Source organism: Castor canadensis, chromosome 11, assembly GCF_047511655.1.
Source record: "Castor canadensis chromosome 11, mCasCan1.hap1v2, whole genome shotgun sequence".
NCBI lineage: Eukaryota > Metazoa > Chordata > Mammalia > Rodentia > Castoridae > Castor > Castor canadensis.
The window spans coordinates 108,598,985-108,617,809 of NC_133396.1; the positions used below are offsets into that span (position 1 = coordinate 108,598,985).

The following is an 18,825-nucleotide window of genomic DNA, read 5'->3' on the forward strand; positions in this document are numbered from 1 at the left end:
CACCCTGTGAGAACAGTGACTACCACAAAGCCTGCCACCTGCCCTACTGCAGTTTGTAGCCCACCAGGGCTCCGCCTACCTGATGTCTTGAGCTTGTACTGCCCTCACCATGCCAGTAGCTGTAATCCTGACCATTGTTCCCTCTCCTCCTGCTACATGATGATGTGTAAGTTGTAATGGTGAACAAGTTAGCCTCCATCCAGAGTCCCTGCCAAAGCTCCTGTGTGAGTTTGGCTTCAGAGATCACAATGCTTCCTTCTCAGTATCCTCAGTGATCGTAGCTCTTCACGAACCAGGATAAATTTGATGTCTGTAAAGTGCCAAGGGTAGTGAATGAACAGTAAGCAGTGGATTGTTGTAATAGAGAGAACCAGGGTCTGGAGTAGTCCAGTCCAGTCCCTTCTTTCAATGAGTAAGTCACTTCTCTGAGGATTTCTTAGTGTCCTCATCTATAATATACCACCTGAGAGAATTACAATGGAGATCAATGAGATGGTAATGAAAGTCAAATCAAATGGTAATTATCATTATCATTAACCTCTCAAAGACTCTCTCCTAGGACTGCCAGGCTATAAACTCTCTGAGAATTGAAACTGCTGCCACCTTATTCAACAACATATCCCTAGGGCCTTAGCCCTGTATTTGAAACAGAGTGGGCTTTCCATAAATACCTGCTGACTTGCCAGCCCTTGCTGAGTTCCCTCTTTCCAATAAGGAGGTTACATATGACCATGTTAAGCCCCTTTTCTCATCAGCTGTGAAATGCTGTCCACTCACAGCATAGTGTAGGGGAGGTATTAACCTTTCATGTTTTAATAAAAAAATGAGACTTAACCATAATGAAATGAGTCTAGCTTTCTTTGTCTCATATATCAGGTATGAAAAGCAACCCTAAAACAAGAATTCAAAAAATGTTTAAAGTAATAGCAAATTCACCAGAAAAACCCCTTTGAAAAGAATAATACTCAGTAGGCAGATTAAGTTCTTGAATGTTTAGATAAAAATAAATAAATAAAAAGAGTCCTGGGTGGTGCACTGCCAGGCCCAGCTCATTAGAAAAGAGAATCCTTGCCATAAGGGGACAAATCCAGCAAGAGACAGCCCCAAATGTGGTGGGAAGAGCCTGGTAATTATATCAATGGTGCCATGGGTCAAGAGGTGAAACAGAGAAGAGAGGAGGTGGGGCAGGGCTGGGCTGAACCTAGGATGAATCAAGTTTTACCTGTCGGGTGGGGACATCCTGTCTAAAATACGAGCTCGATTAAATCCCCTATAAAAGGTTCTCTTTCCTCTGACCTGGTACTCCACACACTGCTTAACAGCCACTTGTTTCATCCTGCCTAGACATTAGGTAAGTTCCTTCTTGAAGAACCTCTTTCTCATTCTCGGTATTTTGGTGATTGGAGCTCATATGTCAGTTATGAGCTGTATATCCGGCACTGCTGGTTGTGGGTAGAAAGTGCCCTGTTTGATTGGGCCTCAGGCAAACCAGGAGCCAGAGCACATTGGGAAACGATGCTCTCCTGAAGCAATCCAGCTTTCTCCTCCTCCCAGAGGTTGGCCTGGTAGCGGCTCCTCTCACTGGGAGTCTCTGTGGGCAGCAGAAACAGTGCCACCTGCAACAGAGCCATCCACACACCTTCCAGGTCAGCAAAGGTCTCTTGTTCCTAAGGTTCTGGAAGTTTTTTTTGCAGTGCTGAGAGTCTGTGGAATCAAAATCAGTTTGCTTGTACCAACACAGGTAATGAGCTCAAGTTGTCTCATGGAATAAGGGATTTACATGATTCTCCTCCCCACCCAAGGTGATATTTAGGCAAGATGAGTTTGAAGATTACTTCTAAGACTCTGAAATGTCACTAGCAGATTCTTTTTATTATTTTTACTACTTAGAGGTCAGTGGTTATAGTCTACCACATGGTTTTAAAAAAGGATATTTTTCATCTATGTTGAAGAAAAACATTCTGAGTTATATACTCTGATGTATATACCAGAGGAAAGAGTAGTTGTACTTTTTGGCCTTTAGGTCACAGAAAGGTTGCCACCTACAACCCATCTGGGATCTATACCTGCTCAATCCTTCTGGCCACACTGACTTGCATTTTCTAGGACCCAAGTCTTCTTCCTTCTCTTACTCTCTTGCTCTATAACCATGTCATCTTCTCCCAATGTTCTTCTCCTTTTTCATCTCCAAGGTCTTTGCCCTGGTTTTCCAGGTGTTGAACATTTCCATCTTGCATTGTACTTGGATCATGTCATCCTTGATACTATCTCCTCCTTTTGGTTTCTCTAAGGCCTCTGCTTAACATAGCTCCTTGTCTCTATGCCTCTTACCCATTTAGTCACACCCAGGCATCGCCTCAACATACCTCCAGGATCCTGGTTAATGGAAATGAATATCTTCTCCTTCAATTGTAAGCCATTCCTCATAAGTCACCAGGACTCTAGGCCTGATGCCACATGCTTACTGTGCAAACTAACTTACCTGACACGTCCCCAGGGATGTGGGTAAAGGTCACATACAGAGCAATTTGTACTCTCAGAATTGAAAGCCCTCTTACCCATGGAAGACCTCTCCTCTTCGGCATTGCCACAACCTCTTCCTGAACACCTTCCCCAAAGGAGACAAGAGAGAACAGATGGGCCCCTGGAGTTCCTGATGGGTTCCCAGCAAGACAGAGGTTGATTCATGTGTGTAATTACTGCCTTTTGGTGGTCTCAGTAGGATCTTAACACCATTGTGACAGGTAAATGAACCCTGACCATAGGGTACATCCTAGAAAAACCATTGCATGTGAGTTAAGAAGAGATGGGTTCTAGGATTTCTTGATCCCTTAAAAGCAATGTGGTCTTAGGCAAATCTAAGTTCTCTGAGCCTGTTTCCTCAAAACCTATAAAAACAGTAGCGATAATGAGGATCATAAACTACCAAGCACAGGAGAGTGCTTTGAGAGCAGTAGAGTGTATACACTTGTACACAAATTATATATGTGTGTATGTGTATAGTAATAATTATTATTATATTTAATAGCTACCACTTAGCATAACTCAGGTACATGCCAAGAGTTTTTATGAATTATCCCCTTAAGTCTTCACAATAACCCTATAAAGTAAATATTACTATCACCTTTATACACAATGAGTAAACTAAGTCATGGAAAACAAAGCTACTTGTCCCAGCTCACAGGACAGGTAGGTGGGGCTGGCATTTAAATGCTTTCTCAGGAGCTTGCTTCCAGCTTCCAGTCATGGTGTTCTCCTCTGCATCATGGAGAAAAAGGGATGAAGGAAGGCAAAGAGACCAAAAGCAGAGTTGAAGACAGAAGGAAAGGTCCAAAACGCAGAAGCACTCTAGGAAAGAGCTGAGGCTGACCCACAAGGGATCTTTTCATCTTTTCCAGCTTAGCTTCACAGATGCCTCAGTTACTGCGAAACATTAATGGGATTATTGAAGCCTTCGGGCGCTATGCCAGGACAGAGGGCAACTGCATGGTGCTTACCCGTGGGGAGCTGAAGAGGCTTTTGGAGCATGAGTTTGCCGATGTCATAGTGGTATGATATGTGGTGGGTGGGGGGATAATATGGGCAGAGAAAACTTGTTTGCCTGCAGGGCTCTGACTGGGGTCTAGATAGGAAGATCACTGCTGCTTTCTGGCATTTCTTAAATTTCAGACAGCAAACATCTCCAATGTCTGTTTGAAATTTGATCATCATCAAGCATTTATCAGGAGCATAGCTCTTGCCTTGCACAAAGCAGTTGCTCAAAAATACAGGTTCACTGACCATATTAGGAATGAGATTTTGGAGCACATTAACAGCTGGGGGAGGATGAATCGGAGAGTCTCAGCTTACCCAGCAAACCAGAACAGGATCAGATGCACTCTCTTTCCTTTGGTTTGCATCTGAAGTAATGGGGATCATGTAGTCCCTGGGGACAAGGATGGGCACAGCAAAATGCTGCTTTTGTATGCTCAGAGGAGCTGGACCTCCCCCACTTCTTCTTTGGAAAACATTTGCACCTCAGCGAGAAGCTCTCTGAATTCTCCTGGGGCCAGCTTCCTGCTTTGTGTGGGGCTTGCTGCAAAGAATACAGCCTCACTGCCAGAGGCAAAGCTCAGGAGCCCAGATAGTTACATTATGAACACATCCATTCTTCAATGCATTTTTTTAATCCAATTGTCCTGTTGGTCAGAATTGTGCCTGACATAGAGTATATAAAATAAAAGGTGACTCCTTTCTTTGAGGGAGAGACACAGAACTAGTAAAGATGCAGGCAATTAAGTACGACCACTGCTACAGCAGTATGTGTAAGGGACGTGGTGGAGTCTGAGAGGTGGGCTTTCAGTGTGCAGGGGATGGGGAGCCTGGAAGGTGAATGGAGCTGACCCAACCATGTCCTCCTCTGGGGAGGGATACTAACTTAGCCTCATCTTCTCCCCAGAAACCCCATGATCCAGCCACTGTGGATGAAGTCCTATGCCTGCTGGATGAAGATAACACGGGGACTGTCGAATTCAAGGAATTCCTGGTCCTGGTGTTTAAAGTTGCCCAGGCCTGTTTTAAGACACAGAGTGAGAGTCCTGAGGGCGCTTGCAGATCTCAACAATCTGGAAGCTGCCATCCTGGGTCCTCAAAAGAGCTGGAGAAAGATCAGAACAGTAGGACCACAGTAGGAATAGATGGGAAAGGGCAGCATAATGAGGGGAGCAGCTGTGGACAAAGTGAGCAGACTTCCAGAGGACAGGGCAGGACTCAGACCCAGGGTCAGGATAGTAGTTCTTTACAAGTCAGCACCTATGACAGGCAGGCTGAGTCCCAGAGACAGGAGAGGGTGAGCCAGCAGGCACAAGTAATGGGGCATGTGGAGCAGACTTCAAGAATAGAAGACAATAATCATCAAACCAGAGGGAGGAGTTTAGAGAGGCAATCACAAACCAGAGAACAGACAGGTGAGACCATGACTGGCACTGCGACTCAAACCCAGACAGGTATCTCTCTGACAGGAGGCACCAGCATCCAGACAGAGGAGTCCACCTATGGCCCAAGCAGAGGGACTGAGACCCATGGTCAAGACAGAGGCCAGATCAGTCAATCTGGGACAGGAGGGCACATCCAGACACAGGCAGGGTCATACTCCCAGACCATGGAGCATGACAGTAGCCATCAGACAGGAGGCACTGACATTCAGACACAGCAGTTCACCTATGGCTCAACCAGAGGGACTGAGATCCATGGTCAAGACAGGAGTCAGACCAGCCAGGCTGTGACAGGAGGGCACATCCAGATCCACACAGGGTCACATACGCAGGCACATACCCAGACCATAGAGCAGGACAGGAGCCATCAGACAGGAAGTACTGGAATCCAGACACAGGAGTATACCTGTGGCCAGACCAGAGGGACTGAGATTCATGGTCAAGACAGGTATCAGACCAGCCAGGCTGTGACAGGAGGGCACATCCAGACACAGGCAAGGTCATACACCCAGACCGGCATTCAGGCACAGCAGTTCACCTGTGGTCCAACCAGAGTGACTGAGGTCCATGGTCAAGATGGAAGCCAGACCAGCCAGGCAGTGACAGGAGGGCATATCCAGATCCATTCAGGGTCAAATACTCAGACACACACCCAGACCATGGAGCAGGACAGGAGTCATCAGATAGGAAGTACTGGAATCCAGACACAGGAGTACACCTATGGCCTAACCAGAGGGACTGAGACCCATGGTCAAGATGGGAGCCACACCAGCCAGGCTGGAAGAGGATACACCCAGACACAGATAGGGTCACATACTCAGACACACATCCAGACTGTGGAGCAGGACAGGAGTCATCAGACAGGAAGCACTGGAATCCAGGCACAGGAGTTTACTCGTGGCCAGACCATAGGCACTGAAATCCATGGCCAAGACAGGAGCCAGACCAGACAGATTGTGACAGGACACATCCAAACACAGGCAGGGTCACATACTCAGACATCCACCCAGACTGTGGAGCAGGATAGGAGACTTCAGACAGGAAGCACTGGCTTCCAGACACAGAAACCCACCTATGGCCACACTACACAGCCTAAGACCCATGGTCAAGACAGGAGCCAGACCAGCCATGCTGTGACAGGTGGGCAGATCCAGACACAGGCAGGGTCATATACTCAGACCATGGAACGGGACAGAAGCCAGACTGCAAGCTGTGCAGGAGCTGGAGAACAGGGACAGACCCAGATACAGTCAGGTAGCAGTCAAAGAGGGACAGACGTGAGCAGTTATGAGGCAGGAGAGCCAGTACTAGGAGGACAGGTCCAGATTGGGGCAAGTACTGTGACAGGAAGACAGGACTGGAGTAGCACTCATCCAAGTGTGACAGGAAGTCAGGGAGAGAGAGAGTCCACAGGGTTTAGAGAGGAGTGGGTCGATGACCACACAAGGGAGATAGTAATCCGAATTGAGGACCAGGGTAGCCTGCACTCAGGGGCTCCTTCAGCACAGAGTCAGAGTGCAGCCAAGCCAGAAGTAAAGGGAGGCATCACAGCCAAGGGACTGTATTCCTACTTGAAAAACAATAATCCATAAGACAGCTAGCGAGGGACTGGGCTGTCCTGCCCTGGCCAATCCATTGGCATATCTTTGGATACCAGCCCTTAATCACGGTGCTTCCGTTTTACGTCTTTCTCAATGATCATTTCTGCAAAATGTTTTCTATCCTAAACTCTCTCTTACCCGCTTTGCTGGGCAGATCCTCTCAGAAAGAGGAAAACAGGGAGAAAGCAATTCCTTTGTTCTGAATTCTCCTCAGCTTATAGGGGTTTTCAGAGCTATTTTATCTCTGCCATCTGTCTACTGTCCCATCCATCCAAACATATCAATAAAACCTTCTTAAGCAGCTAACCTCAGTGTCCCCTTCTGTCTCCTATGTTGATAGGATGGGCTAAGGCTATATAGAGCCATGGTGATGATGAACTGGGCATAGTCCCATCCCCTAAGGAGAATCTAGCTGAGAAAACTTTGTATGAGATTCTGAGAGTTAGAAAGAGTCAAGAGAAGGAGATGTCATACCTCATACTTGCCAGAGATGGATCAGGGAAGCCTTCTTCTAGAAGGTACTTTCTTGTAATGGCCCTTGAAGGACAACTAGGATTTAGATAGATACAATTACTCTCAATCTTTACCTACCTCTAATCCTATAGTGATAAGTCTCTATTCACCTGTAAAGTCACACAGGACAGCTGATTTGAAGTTACTAATAAATGAAACAAGTCCTCCAAGAGCTGTTTTGGGGAAGGGAAGAAGGCAAATGAGTCAGGAGCCAGAACCCTGAGAATCCCTTTCCTATCTCCCACTCTGTGTCAGCTCTGACTTCTTGTGATGTCACACCCACTAGATATGAACAAGTTACAAGGTAGAAATTCTCAGTTCTGGCTTACTGTGAGAATCACCAAGGAAGAAATTATAAATTAAGAGTTTTAAACATGACCCTTGAGATGCTGATTCCCAAAGCTTGGAGTGAAGCCTTTACATATTGTTTAAATCTTAGGGTGATTTGTGCTTCTGGCCATACAGAAAACTAGATGCTCTGAAAGGCCTCCCAAACAAATAATTAGAACTTGCATAAAGTATAGTTTTCACTGCATTGTCAGTTTATGGGAAATAAGGGGAAGCTCCAAGGAAAAAACAAAATGTAGTAGGTTAAATAACTACCTCCAGAGATGTCCATCTCCCAGTCCTCAGGACCTGTGAATACATTACCTTATCTGGCAAAGGAGCTTTGCATATGTGATTAAGTTAAGGATACTGAGGTAAGCAGATGATCCCGGATCATCTGTATGAGCTCAATACAACCACAAAGATCTGTATAAAAGTGAGGCAAGAGAGTCAAAGTCTGTAAAAGGAGATGTAATGATGGAACCAAAAGGTAAAGTCACATTCAAGAAGCCAAGAATAATTTTTTTTGTAGTTTTAAGCCATTAAATTGTGGTAATGTGTCACTATGGTAATAGAAAACTAACATGCAGAACAAAACCCCAGAACTGAAGCCATGGGCAAGCATGTGTGAAAGGTGAGGTTGTCTCTCTGGGGACAAACTGATTTCATATTCACTCACACTGCCTTTAAGTATAAGTGCCAAACACAAACAGCAAAGAACTTGCAAAGATTCAAGGAATATGTTTGTCATAAGCTCTTGCCAAGGAATCTACTAGAGGTTGAGCACGTGCACATCGCACCACAATCACAGAAGAAGCAGCACTTTGCAGCCTGATGGCGCAAATTTAAATATATCTAAGTGAAGAGCTAAGGTTGACAGAACAGTATTTAATGTTATGTGCTCTGAAATTATGAATACCATACAGACAAAAAATGAAGGTAGAAGGAAAAGGTATATGGAAGGTAAAGTAAATTCACTGACAGTTTATGCAATTACATACTTGTTTAAGGAAAAACTGGGAGTAAAAGACCATCACTTCAGATTAGATACTAAAGAAGGAAGGGAGTATGAAAAGCATTCTAAAGTTCTGGAAAATTCCATTCTTATTTAGAGTAGAAAATAAATCAACAGTATATAAAAATGTGGGACAGGATACATTTGACATAAAGATGAAGCATTATAACAAAATGTGAATCTTCCTCAACATCAAAAGATATTCCTGAAAAAAGCAAATAAAACCAACAACATAGAGAATGATGTTATTTATGTACAAGACACGTATTTGCACAAATATGACATAAAAGAATGAAATAGACTGTAAGAGTATGATGTTATTTATAATAAAGTTCAGAGCTTATCTCATTATTAAAAAAAGTTTTCATGTTAGATTTATACAAGTCTGTGTTTTTCACAAAAGAATGCAAATAGAAGAGATTTAGAGAGGGCTGGGGGTGTGGCTCACTATTAGAACTACGGACTAAAATGCATGGGGTGGGGGGAGAAAGGGGGAGGAGAGAGGGGGGAGAGGAAAGAAATGGAAGAGAGGAGAGGAGAGTAAATACAATCCCTACATAGACCTGTGACTATGTAAAGTTATATATAACCCATCTCAGAACAAATAAGAAAATGGAGGGCTGGCAGAGTGGGTCAAGTGGTAGAGCACTTGTCTAGCAAGAATAAGAACCTGAATTAAAACCCCAGTACCATAAAAAAAAAAAAATTGGAGTTTTTTTAGAGTTACCAAAAGTCATGCTCTTAAAAAAGGACAGAGCTAGGACTAAACCTTGGTTTAGTGCAAACTCAGTAGCACATGACACCTCATAGAGAAGGACACCAGAGAAGACACCATTCTCAGAATCCATGTTCCCTGCAGCTTCCAGGAAGAAGGGACTATGAGTGACTATCTCTTTTTACAGTTAAGTTTCTTGTTGTAAACTGGGGACTAGATTCGTGAATGCCAATCTTAGTCTCTGGACATGGCAGGTGTGAGACTGCCACTGAAGAAAGATCTGCTCTCACAGTAGCTCAGAGCCTTGGGTCTAAACATAGGATTCTTTATAAACATCTGCATCCATGGTAACCAGGCTGTTCCATCCCAGGCCATACCCACTTCATTTCCTCTTGGGACTTGCTAGCCTTTCAGTTTCATATTTTCCACATAGATGCTTCTTTCAAACAATATGTATGTTATTTTAGAGCCAAAATGGAAAACATATGCAAAATATAGAGATTTGATGAAAATGAAGTATTTGTTCACAGCTTCTGTGATGGATTGTAAAATTTCTCTTGAATAGAATCATCCTTTCACATCACATCAAACATAATAAAATGTACCTACATACCACTGAAACATAATTTTTTCTGAGAATGTTTGAAAAAGTTTTCATAATTTTGTTTTTGAAATTATGTGGGTATAAGTAGAACATTTACCTGATTTTAGCTATGACTTCTTTGCAATTACAAAAACTTCTTGAGGAAAAGAATCTATCTTCAAAGCTTCTTTTTTTAATTCTCTGATTTTTAATTTTTTTTCAAATTTCTTTTTTGTTTTATTTTGTTTTGGTGGCACTAGGGTTTGAATTCAAGGCCTCACACTTGCTAGGCAGGTGCTATTACCCCTTGAGCCCCTTCACCAACCCCTCAAAGCTTCTTAAGTCAAACATTTTATTAATACTAAATTTAACAATGGGTGAGATCTACAAAGTTTACTTCTAAACATTTAAGTGTTTATATATTTCTACTTTGCACATTGAAAAAAATTGGATACCCACAGAAAGGTATCAACCTCCAGTCTATTTATGATTCATACACTTTTGTTGGCTCTTACAATGCTCATAAGCTCCAGTCACATGGGCCATGGTGTGGAAAGTGGAATATTCAGGCTGAGGCCTCCAACCAAGAGCCCAAGAAACCAGGGAGTTTCCCATGGTTACAGATGGCAGGTGCACTATACTGCTGCCCCTGGTGGCAGTTAATACTAATGCCTCTAAAGAAGCTGCTGGAGGAAAAGACCTTTGTCTGGGATGGGAAGAAGGTTATCAGACATGGGGCAGGTTCAATATTGTGGCCTTGCACAGCAGCTCCCAGAGGAAGTGACCCTGAAACCTCAATACCGACCACCCCCAGTTTCCCTGAGCCACAGGACTGATAGTGTGTGTTTCTGTGTTTAGGAGGTGCCCTTCACAGTGCCACTCCCACTGGCAAACGGCTACCAATATCTGTACAGCTACCTCAATTGTCAGGGCTTTGGTTCTACTGCATGGAGATGTCATTGTGGGTACCTGATTACCTCACCTGCAAAAGCACATTTTGTCTCTACAGAGAGGCAGGGTGGTAAACATCTCATGGTTTTCCCTCTACAAGGCAGACAATTGCTTCTCTTGGGGTCCTGAAGTCAAAGCTATGGCCTATTCTTGTCGTAGCTGTGCGTAGAAACACTGTGGGTTTATCTCTGAGCACTGATGTGGACCACTCAGCTTTGTATGGCACATCCTCATTGTTCTCGACTTTTATAAGAGCTAAAAGTAGTAAGTAGCCTTTTTGCCACACCTCTACAAAGTGAGCAGGGATTGGGCTGGAGAAGGCACATCCTATTCTTACATATTTCCAGTTAACAGAGGGTTAAAAACTAAGAAATTAAAGAAGTCAAATGATTTTGCCTCTCGTGTCTACATGAGTGGTGAGAGACTTACAGACCTCCAAGGCCCATTTCTTATCAAGGAACTGAGGGTTAGGGGCTGGGCCTGTTGGAACAGACAAGATTTTACAACCTCCTACCCATCGTGGCTGAAAGGGGCTCTCAGACTTCTTTCTTGTGGCACTAAACATCTCTCCGGGGAACAGGCTCTCTATTCCTTGGTAATATCAGGCAGTTAAGGCAGTTTTGAGCCTCATGGCTTTGGGTGAAATGTGGAAGGGACCTTTTTCCAGTTTGACCTTACAAAGTGATGAAGTAGAGCCACCACTAATAGAAGTGCTTCTTGGAGAGGTGTCTTGGGGGGGCACCCATTAGAAGTTTCTACTCTCCTATCTAGAAAAGAAAAGTACACATCACAAAAGACACAAGCAAAGAGATGAATACCAAAAAATAATACTATTGCCCAGAAATAACCATTGTTGTTTAGTCCCTTCCAGATCCTCCTCTATATGAAAATTACCATGTAAATATCTTTATAAAAATGTCTCTCTGTGCAAAATCCACACACAAAATCTACAAATTATACATCTATGAATAAAATGTATAAATTATACCTAAGTACAAATTATATTTACATTCATAAACATGGGTACATTATGCAAACACATCTGATCATGATTCACAACAGAATAGCTTCCATGGACTATTTTCAGTGACACAGAGCAGTCTATGTCAATTGAGTTTAGTGGTTAGGACTGTGTGCTAGAGAGCAAGGTTACCAGAGTTCACACATCAGCTGTATAGCTTATAAGAGGTGTGCCCTTGATCAAGGTATTTGTCTTAAGTATCTCACTCCTAAAGTGGAGAAACTAAAGGCGTATCTTCGTAGGTAGGTGTGAGAATAGATAGATTCATATATTTAATGTCTGGCATATGGCATGGTAAGACCTCAATAAATGTTAGGAGTTGAATAAAGCATTCTGTAAGGCCAGACATTTATAAAGCAAAGAATATTTGAAGAAGTTACAAATTGTCCTAATCAGATAGACCTTGACTAGTACAAAAGATTGTCATAGGTTGGGCTTTCTTCCTACAAAGATAATTGTGCCTTTTTAGCAGCTGTTCTGACCATGGTTTAACTTTGGGAATTTTCATTTCAAATAAAATCTAAGAATTAAAGATGAATCAGTATTATTCTAAAAGTACAGGTGCAGCACCAACTCTCTCCACTCACTTTTCTCCTAAGCCCCTGTCCTGTCCATCAGGGCAAAATCAGCTTATCACTGTCCCATCCCTCTCTCTCTCTCTCTTTCAAGATTATTAGGCTGTTAGATAAGAAGAAGCTAGGCAGTGACTCTAATTGGCTTATTTTTCCACTCGACTCAGGGAAAGGAATGAAGGGTGTGTGTAGTTGGAGAGGATACAGTCAGTCATTAGCAATGAGTGCATCTGACTTAGAGATGAATATATACCAAACTAGAATAGTCGAGGCCACACGAACAAGAAAAGTTCTTATTACTTTGCTTTGTTTTGTTTTATAATACATTTAATCACTTGGGGTCCTTTTTTCTTCCAAGGGGAAGTCACAGTACTGCGGAGAAAAATTCCCATACACAAATTGAAATCTACCTTATTTCTCAATTCCAATCTCAAATATAACTAATTGTAACTGATAAAAATGCTATGTTACCTGCTGATTTGTCTGTCACTGAATTTATGAGCACCAATTTTGGGATGGGCCAATTCTAAAATGAACCAAACCTATACTTTCAAGGAGCTAGCATGAAGTTAATAGACACAATGAGATGTACATTGAAATAACCAAATAGCTTGGAGTGCAAAAACTCATACCCTCTGCCTGTGAACCTCCCTAGACTAACCTTAGCTTGATATGATTCCAGCTAGCTCTTCTACTGCCATCATGAACCCTGCAAATGGCTGTTTGGGCCACATTCTCAGTACATTGAGAACTGAGTTTATAATGCAACTCTATTCACCATTGTCATAAACTCTGCCTCTCAAACACTTTCTGTAATTTCATCGGGAATCTTTTCCAATGCCTACCACTTACAACAAACACACTGTTGCCCTTATAAAACAAACAACTAAGTTCTACTTCTGTTTTCCATGACACAACAGTCGGGAACTCACTGCTCTAATTACCACCTATTATTTCATGATAAGATCAATAATCATGTCTACAATTGAAGTATTTGCTTGTTTTATGGATGGGTGTCAAAAATTTAATTACACCACCTTACCCACAGTCATTGAAAAACTAAATCACACCTTCACATAACATAGGGTACTAGTTATCCAAAAATAAAAGAAGCAATGCATAGATTTATGTTTTTCCCACCCATGACCTAGTCTTTCTCACTTAACTGGTTCAGTTCTTCTGCATCCTTTCTAGGGTTTTGCTATCAGATTAATGTGAATATTTCTCTGCTCTACAACCTTACATAAACACCTCTCCTAGGTTGATGTGGGGGCTGCAGGTGACTCTGCTGTGATTTATGTTATCTGTTGAAATACATCAGTTTATCCAGTTCAGCAGGATGTCACAAGTGCTAAGCAAACATTTCTTCATGGGGGAATTTTGACCATCCAACAAATGGACACACCTTTCATTACCCCTACATAGAATGGCAACCATCACCTCTCCCCAGACCCAGGGACTAATAATTAAATTTGTCTATATATATGCCAGTCTTTCTCATTTTAATCTTGATGTTCTGAACATCATGATGTAGTAGAAAGATACCAATGCTGGTCTTTAGTGGCAAAGTATCACATAGATGTGGGTTGAATCCTACATCTGCAATCTACCACCTGTGTGACTTTGAACCCGAGGATCTTTCTGGCTTGAGTTTCCTTACTGGAAAATAAGAGTCAAAGTACCTCCCCAATAGAATGGTTGGGAGATTAGTGGTATATGTAAAGCAACCTTTGTGCAGAGATGATCAATAGATACTGATGCCCCAAGCTCTCTCTTCTCCCATCTGCACCTAGCCCTACCACCCTCACTAATGTACTCCTACTTTCTTATAAGAGAAATTGCCAGCCTCCATTATTTTACTCTAAAAAACTTACCAAATCCTCTTTCTAAACTTCTTCTTATATCCACAATCTCAGCTTAATAAGTTTCTCAGAAACCCAGGACCAGAAATGTGTTGTTGGCCAGTTACCTGGGACCCAAAGCTGCAAAAAGAATGAATTGTATTTTTCTTTTTTAGAAATGTGGAGTAAAATAGTAAATTGAGGCAAGCTTTATAAAAAGAAATTTATAAATATACAAGAGCTTTAAAAATGTTCATACCTTTTGATACAATAATTGCACTTCTAGGAATTTATCATATTAAGTAAATAATCAGATAACTCTTTAAATATTTGTATATATGATGTTTATTATTATATTATAGTAGTGAAAATTTGGAAGCAATCAAAGTAGTCAAGAAAAGGATACTACAATAACAGTAATTAATAGGCAGTCATTACAAATTGTGTTTAAGAGTATAATGACATTGGAAAATGGTCACAATTTGATACAAAATTATGACTATATTATCAACTTTCAAACTACAATACACAAAATATAGAATTACCATATGATCCAGAAATTTCACTTTGGAGATATATATATATATATATATATATATATATATATATATATACATATATACACACTTAGCATACATTGAGCATATATATATATATATATATATATGAGTGAAAGTAGTGACTAGCACAGATATTTGTTCACCTGTGTTCATAGCCACGTATTCACAACCAAAAGGTGGAAGCAGAAAAGCCTCCATGAATGGGTGATATACACTGGAATATAACTACAATGAAATACATCATGTATAAATACATGTATTGTGACAGGTATTGAGGGGGTGGGGGAGAGAGGGAGGGGGCAGAGTGGGTGGTAAGGGAGGGGGTGGGGGCAGGGGGGAGAAATGACCCAAGCCTTGTATGCACATATGAATAATAAAACAATAATAAATAAATAAATAAATAAATACAATAGAATATTATTTGGCCCTAAAAAGAAAAGTAAATTCTGAAACATGCTACAACATGGATGAACAATAAGAACATTATGCTAAACAAAATAGGCTAGTATGAAAAGGACACATTCTGTAAAATTATTCCAGTCAATGAAATACCTAGAGTGTCAAATTTATACAGAAAGTAGATGGGGGGTTGCCAGACTTGGAAGAGGAATGAATGAGAATCTAATATTCAGTGGGTACAGAGCTCAGTTTGGGAAGATAAAAGAAATTTCTGGTGATGGTAGTACAACAATGTGAATGCACTTAATAGCACAGGACTGTAAATGGTTAAAATGGCTACTAGACCTAATGGCTACTCCACAGCTGGAGTTCACTGAAGTTGGCAAGAATATAAGTAAAATTTAGAAGAGAAGGTTAAAACTGATTACTAAGCCTGGAGACACTTGGCAATTCAGGATAAAAGTAAGTACAACACTTCTGAATATAGGATGATAGTTTCTGTAACTATCATAGATATTATTTGCTAAATTGCTTATGTCCATATAGAAGAGCATATGAAAGTCTGTGCAGCATATGTGCACAAAATACCAAAAATATGTTGAGAAAATTAGGCTGACAAATTGTGCTGTAGCATATTATACTGGCCTGTAGTCTTCTCAATAGGTCTACATAGAAAAGATCTAGAAAAGCCAAGTGGAAATGACAGAGATGAATACAAGATAGAAAACATTGATTGTCAAAATGGTGACTTTTCCTACAGTTCTTGCCAAAAATTCTATGGAAATAAAGTTTTGGGGGCTTTGAGGGAAGTTGTGCATGGAGGCTTATCCATCCCTCATAGTAGCAAATGGTTCCCTGGTTATGATTCTGAAAGCAAGCATTTAATGCTGAAGTACACTTAATTAAGCACATCATGGTCAGAACATTGCAGATTACAGGCACTACCTAATGGAAGAAGATGAAGACACTTACAAGAAATAATTCTCTCCAGTACGTAAAGGACAGCATAACTCCAAAGGTGGAGATGTATAAAAAGTCTTACACTGCTATCCAAGAAAGAATCCAGTCTATATGATGAAGTCCAAGAGAGAAGTTAGTAAGAAGAGTGAAACCATCCCCAAATGTCTCTTGACAGAAAAAAGATCAGGTAGCAGAAAGAAGGCTTCTTCAGCACTCAGGGCAGGATGCTGAGAACGAAACCAAACCACTTTTTAGGAAGACATTTCAGATAAAGACAAAGCAGCTAAAAATTGTCAAAACAGAAAATTTCATTGTTTCATATATTATATCACCATAAAACGCATATTATATACACACACACGTGTATATAATTTGTGCAATATACAAACATATGTACACACATACAACTGAAACACTGAAAGGCTGTAAGTCGAGTGTTAAGCAGTGTCTTGCGAAGCCTAAATAGTGAAATTTTACTTTCTTAATAGTTTCTTGTATTTTACATTTTTTTCTGTTACAAACATGTATGACTTTTATAGCCAAAAAAGAAAAGTACTTCTTTAAAATCATTAGTTTCCTTCAATAGGCTGTTGCTTTGATCAAGGGCGAGGTTGGCTAGCTGTAGCTTCTGCCCTACAGCAGACATGCAGTCTACAGTGGGACTTTCTTTTTTCCAGGACATGCCCTTGGTCTTTACAAGGTAGTTTCAGTCTTGCAGAGCTCGTAAAGAGTCTCCTGCCCACACATGAGCACTGTTGAAGAGCATTTATAAGGCCTCTGAATCTTGGAAGTGTATTTATGGCTGCTGTCATGAGGGACTGCTCCCAATGGCCCTAGAAGCTATGTTTGGGCTGTTCTCCCTGATCTACAGATGAGTCAAGGCAAGGCTCTGTGTGGCAGAAGCACAAAGCAGTGAGGAAAGTATCACAGCAGAAGGCAGTCATCAGAATTCTACAATCTGACAATCAGTCAGACACTCCTCTTCTCTGGTCCTTCACTCCTTCATTGGTAAGATGAGGGGCTCCAATAAACTATGGCCCCACCTGCAAGCCAAGCTCACAATTCATCTCCTCCAGGGAGCTTCCCCGATGAACTTCTCCAGACTCTCAGAGTCACATTAACAGTCTTGGCCTCCAATGCAGCTTCCTAAGGTTGCATTCAAAATGTGCATTAAAGTTCTTTAGCAGTTTTCATGGGGTCCTCAACATGCTCAGGAGTCAGCACAATGTCTTCCAGTGTTTTGTCTGCCCTTCTGTTCCCAGAAGGAATTCCAATAATTTGTGATTAAATAGGTCTCAGGCAATGCACAATCTAACAGACCCTGTGTGTACTGGGCATATCCTCTATATAGAAGCCGCCACTGTATTCCCCTTCATTATTAGAAGTTCTTAAACAAGGACTTTGTCTTGAAAAAAAATATGTAAGGAAGGACCTATTCAATCTGGTTTCTGTCCTCCTTTGTTGGACTCAGCCTTGCTATGCTTTTTTCCTGCTTTGCCCTCCCTAGCATACCTCATACACATACACTGACTATACTCAACCTTCCACAAATTTCCTTCACACACCACGTTAGGTAAGGCCCTTTGCATATGTTTGTCCTTCTTCCTCCAGCTGACAAACTTGACACCCTTCAAGCCCCAGCTCACATAATAATAGCAAGCAATATCAGTCTCTTAGTCTCTTACAACATGACTTACAAACATCCTGACCTAAGTGTCTCATATGTAGTAATTAATTTTATTTTTTTTCAGTCAGCCAAGTCCTGAACAGGTTTTTTTTCCTGCTGCTTAACTTCCCTAGCCTCCTGTCGCCATTTTTTACACAGTTCCAGTTGATTCCATAAACCATCAAATATCTTTCTAAAAATGCTATTCTGCCTATGTAAGCCAGAGTAGGTAACAGTTACTTACAACCAATAATCTTAACTTGTAAAATATCTAATTTTGTCAGGACAAGTTCTATTTTTTTTCCAGTACCGGGCTTGACCTCAGGGCCTTCACCTTTTTTTTTGTAAAAATATCTATTTATCAAACCTTTACTGAGTGTCACTGAATTCCAGGCACTGTGCTGGTGTAAAGGGGAATAGAATACAAGGCTTCAGTCCAGCTCTTAAGGAGATTCCATCTGTGTGGAAAAATAAAACATAATAATGCAAGGTTATTAGAGAGACAATGTGAATAAAAGAGTACATCTTACATCTATGAGAACCCAGAAGATGAAGTATATAACTGGCATGAGGAGTCTGAAAAGGCTTCACAGAGGAGGTGACATCTGAAGAGGTAGCATGTAGCAGTGCTAACAGAGGGAATCAAACTTCCTGGGTTCAAATCCTGTGTCTGACACACACTGGAAATGTAACCTTGAGCAATTTCTCAATTTCCTCACCTCTAAAATAAGTAATAAGAGCATCTGCGCAATAATCACCTCTATAGCCAGCCCATCCTCCAGGGTTTGCCTATAGAATATGCTTCCAGGTTTGGTTCTAGCACAATCTGCAGAGCTTGACGTGTTGTGAGGAACCATCTCTTTCAAGTCCAAGCCCCATCTTCCATCACCAATTTACTCCCTTCTACTGGATATAAGAGTCATTCTTTTAATCCTAGACTTAACATGTCTTAGCCCCTTCTTGTGTTTTGATGTTAGGCCAGCACTATTTCAAGCATAGCTTACATATTCATTGAAGAAGAAAAATCCACTCCTCTGGAACTGTTCTAAATTTTCCCTCTGAAGCTGCCCAAACCCTGGATATTAGCTTTATAGATTCCCCCTAAAAACACTCTTCCTAAAGAAAAAG

At 41.4% G+C, this 18,825-nt stretch overlaps 1 protein-coding gene and 1 pseudogene across 1 annotated transcript; both read left to right on the plus strand.

Moving 5' to 3' along the window:
* The first annotated feature begins 1,229 nt into the window (after positions 1-1,229).
* Positions 1,230-6,880, plus strand: Crnn (cornulin). Its single transcript, XM_074048085.1, has 3 exons — positions 1,230-1,351; positions 3,399-3,549; positions 4,439-6,880. Exons 2-3 carry the CDS (start codon positions 3,412-3,414, stop codon positions 6,563-6,565), a joined length of 2,265 nt encoding a protein of 754 aa, XP_073904186.1. The 5' UTR covers positions 1,230-1,351; positions 3,399-3,411; the 3' UTR covers positions 6,566-6,880.
* A 3,579-nt stretch (positions 6,881-10,459) lies between these two features.
* LOC109674516 (large ribosomal subunit protein uL18-like) lies at positions 10,460-16,286 on the plus strand (annotated as a pseudogene).
* The last annotated feature ends 2,539 nt before the right edge of the window (positions 16,287-18,825 follow it).

What these genes read in the sequence shown, in the direction of transcription:
- Crnn (XM_074048085.1), top strand. Translation starts at nt 3,412, where the DNA reads ATGCCTCAGTTACTGCGAAACATTAATGGGATTATTGAAGCCTTCGGG. An exon ending in AGTTTGCCGATGTCATAGTG is followed by an intron (nt 3,550 to 4,438) that starts GTATGATATGTG and finishes TCTTCTCCCCAG; the next exon opens with AAACCCCATGATCCAGCCAC.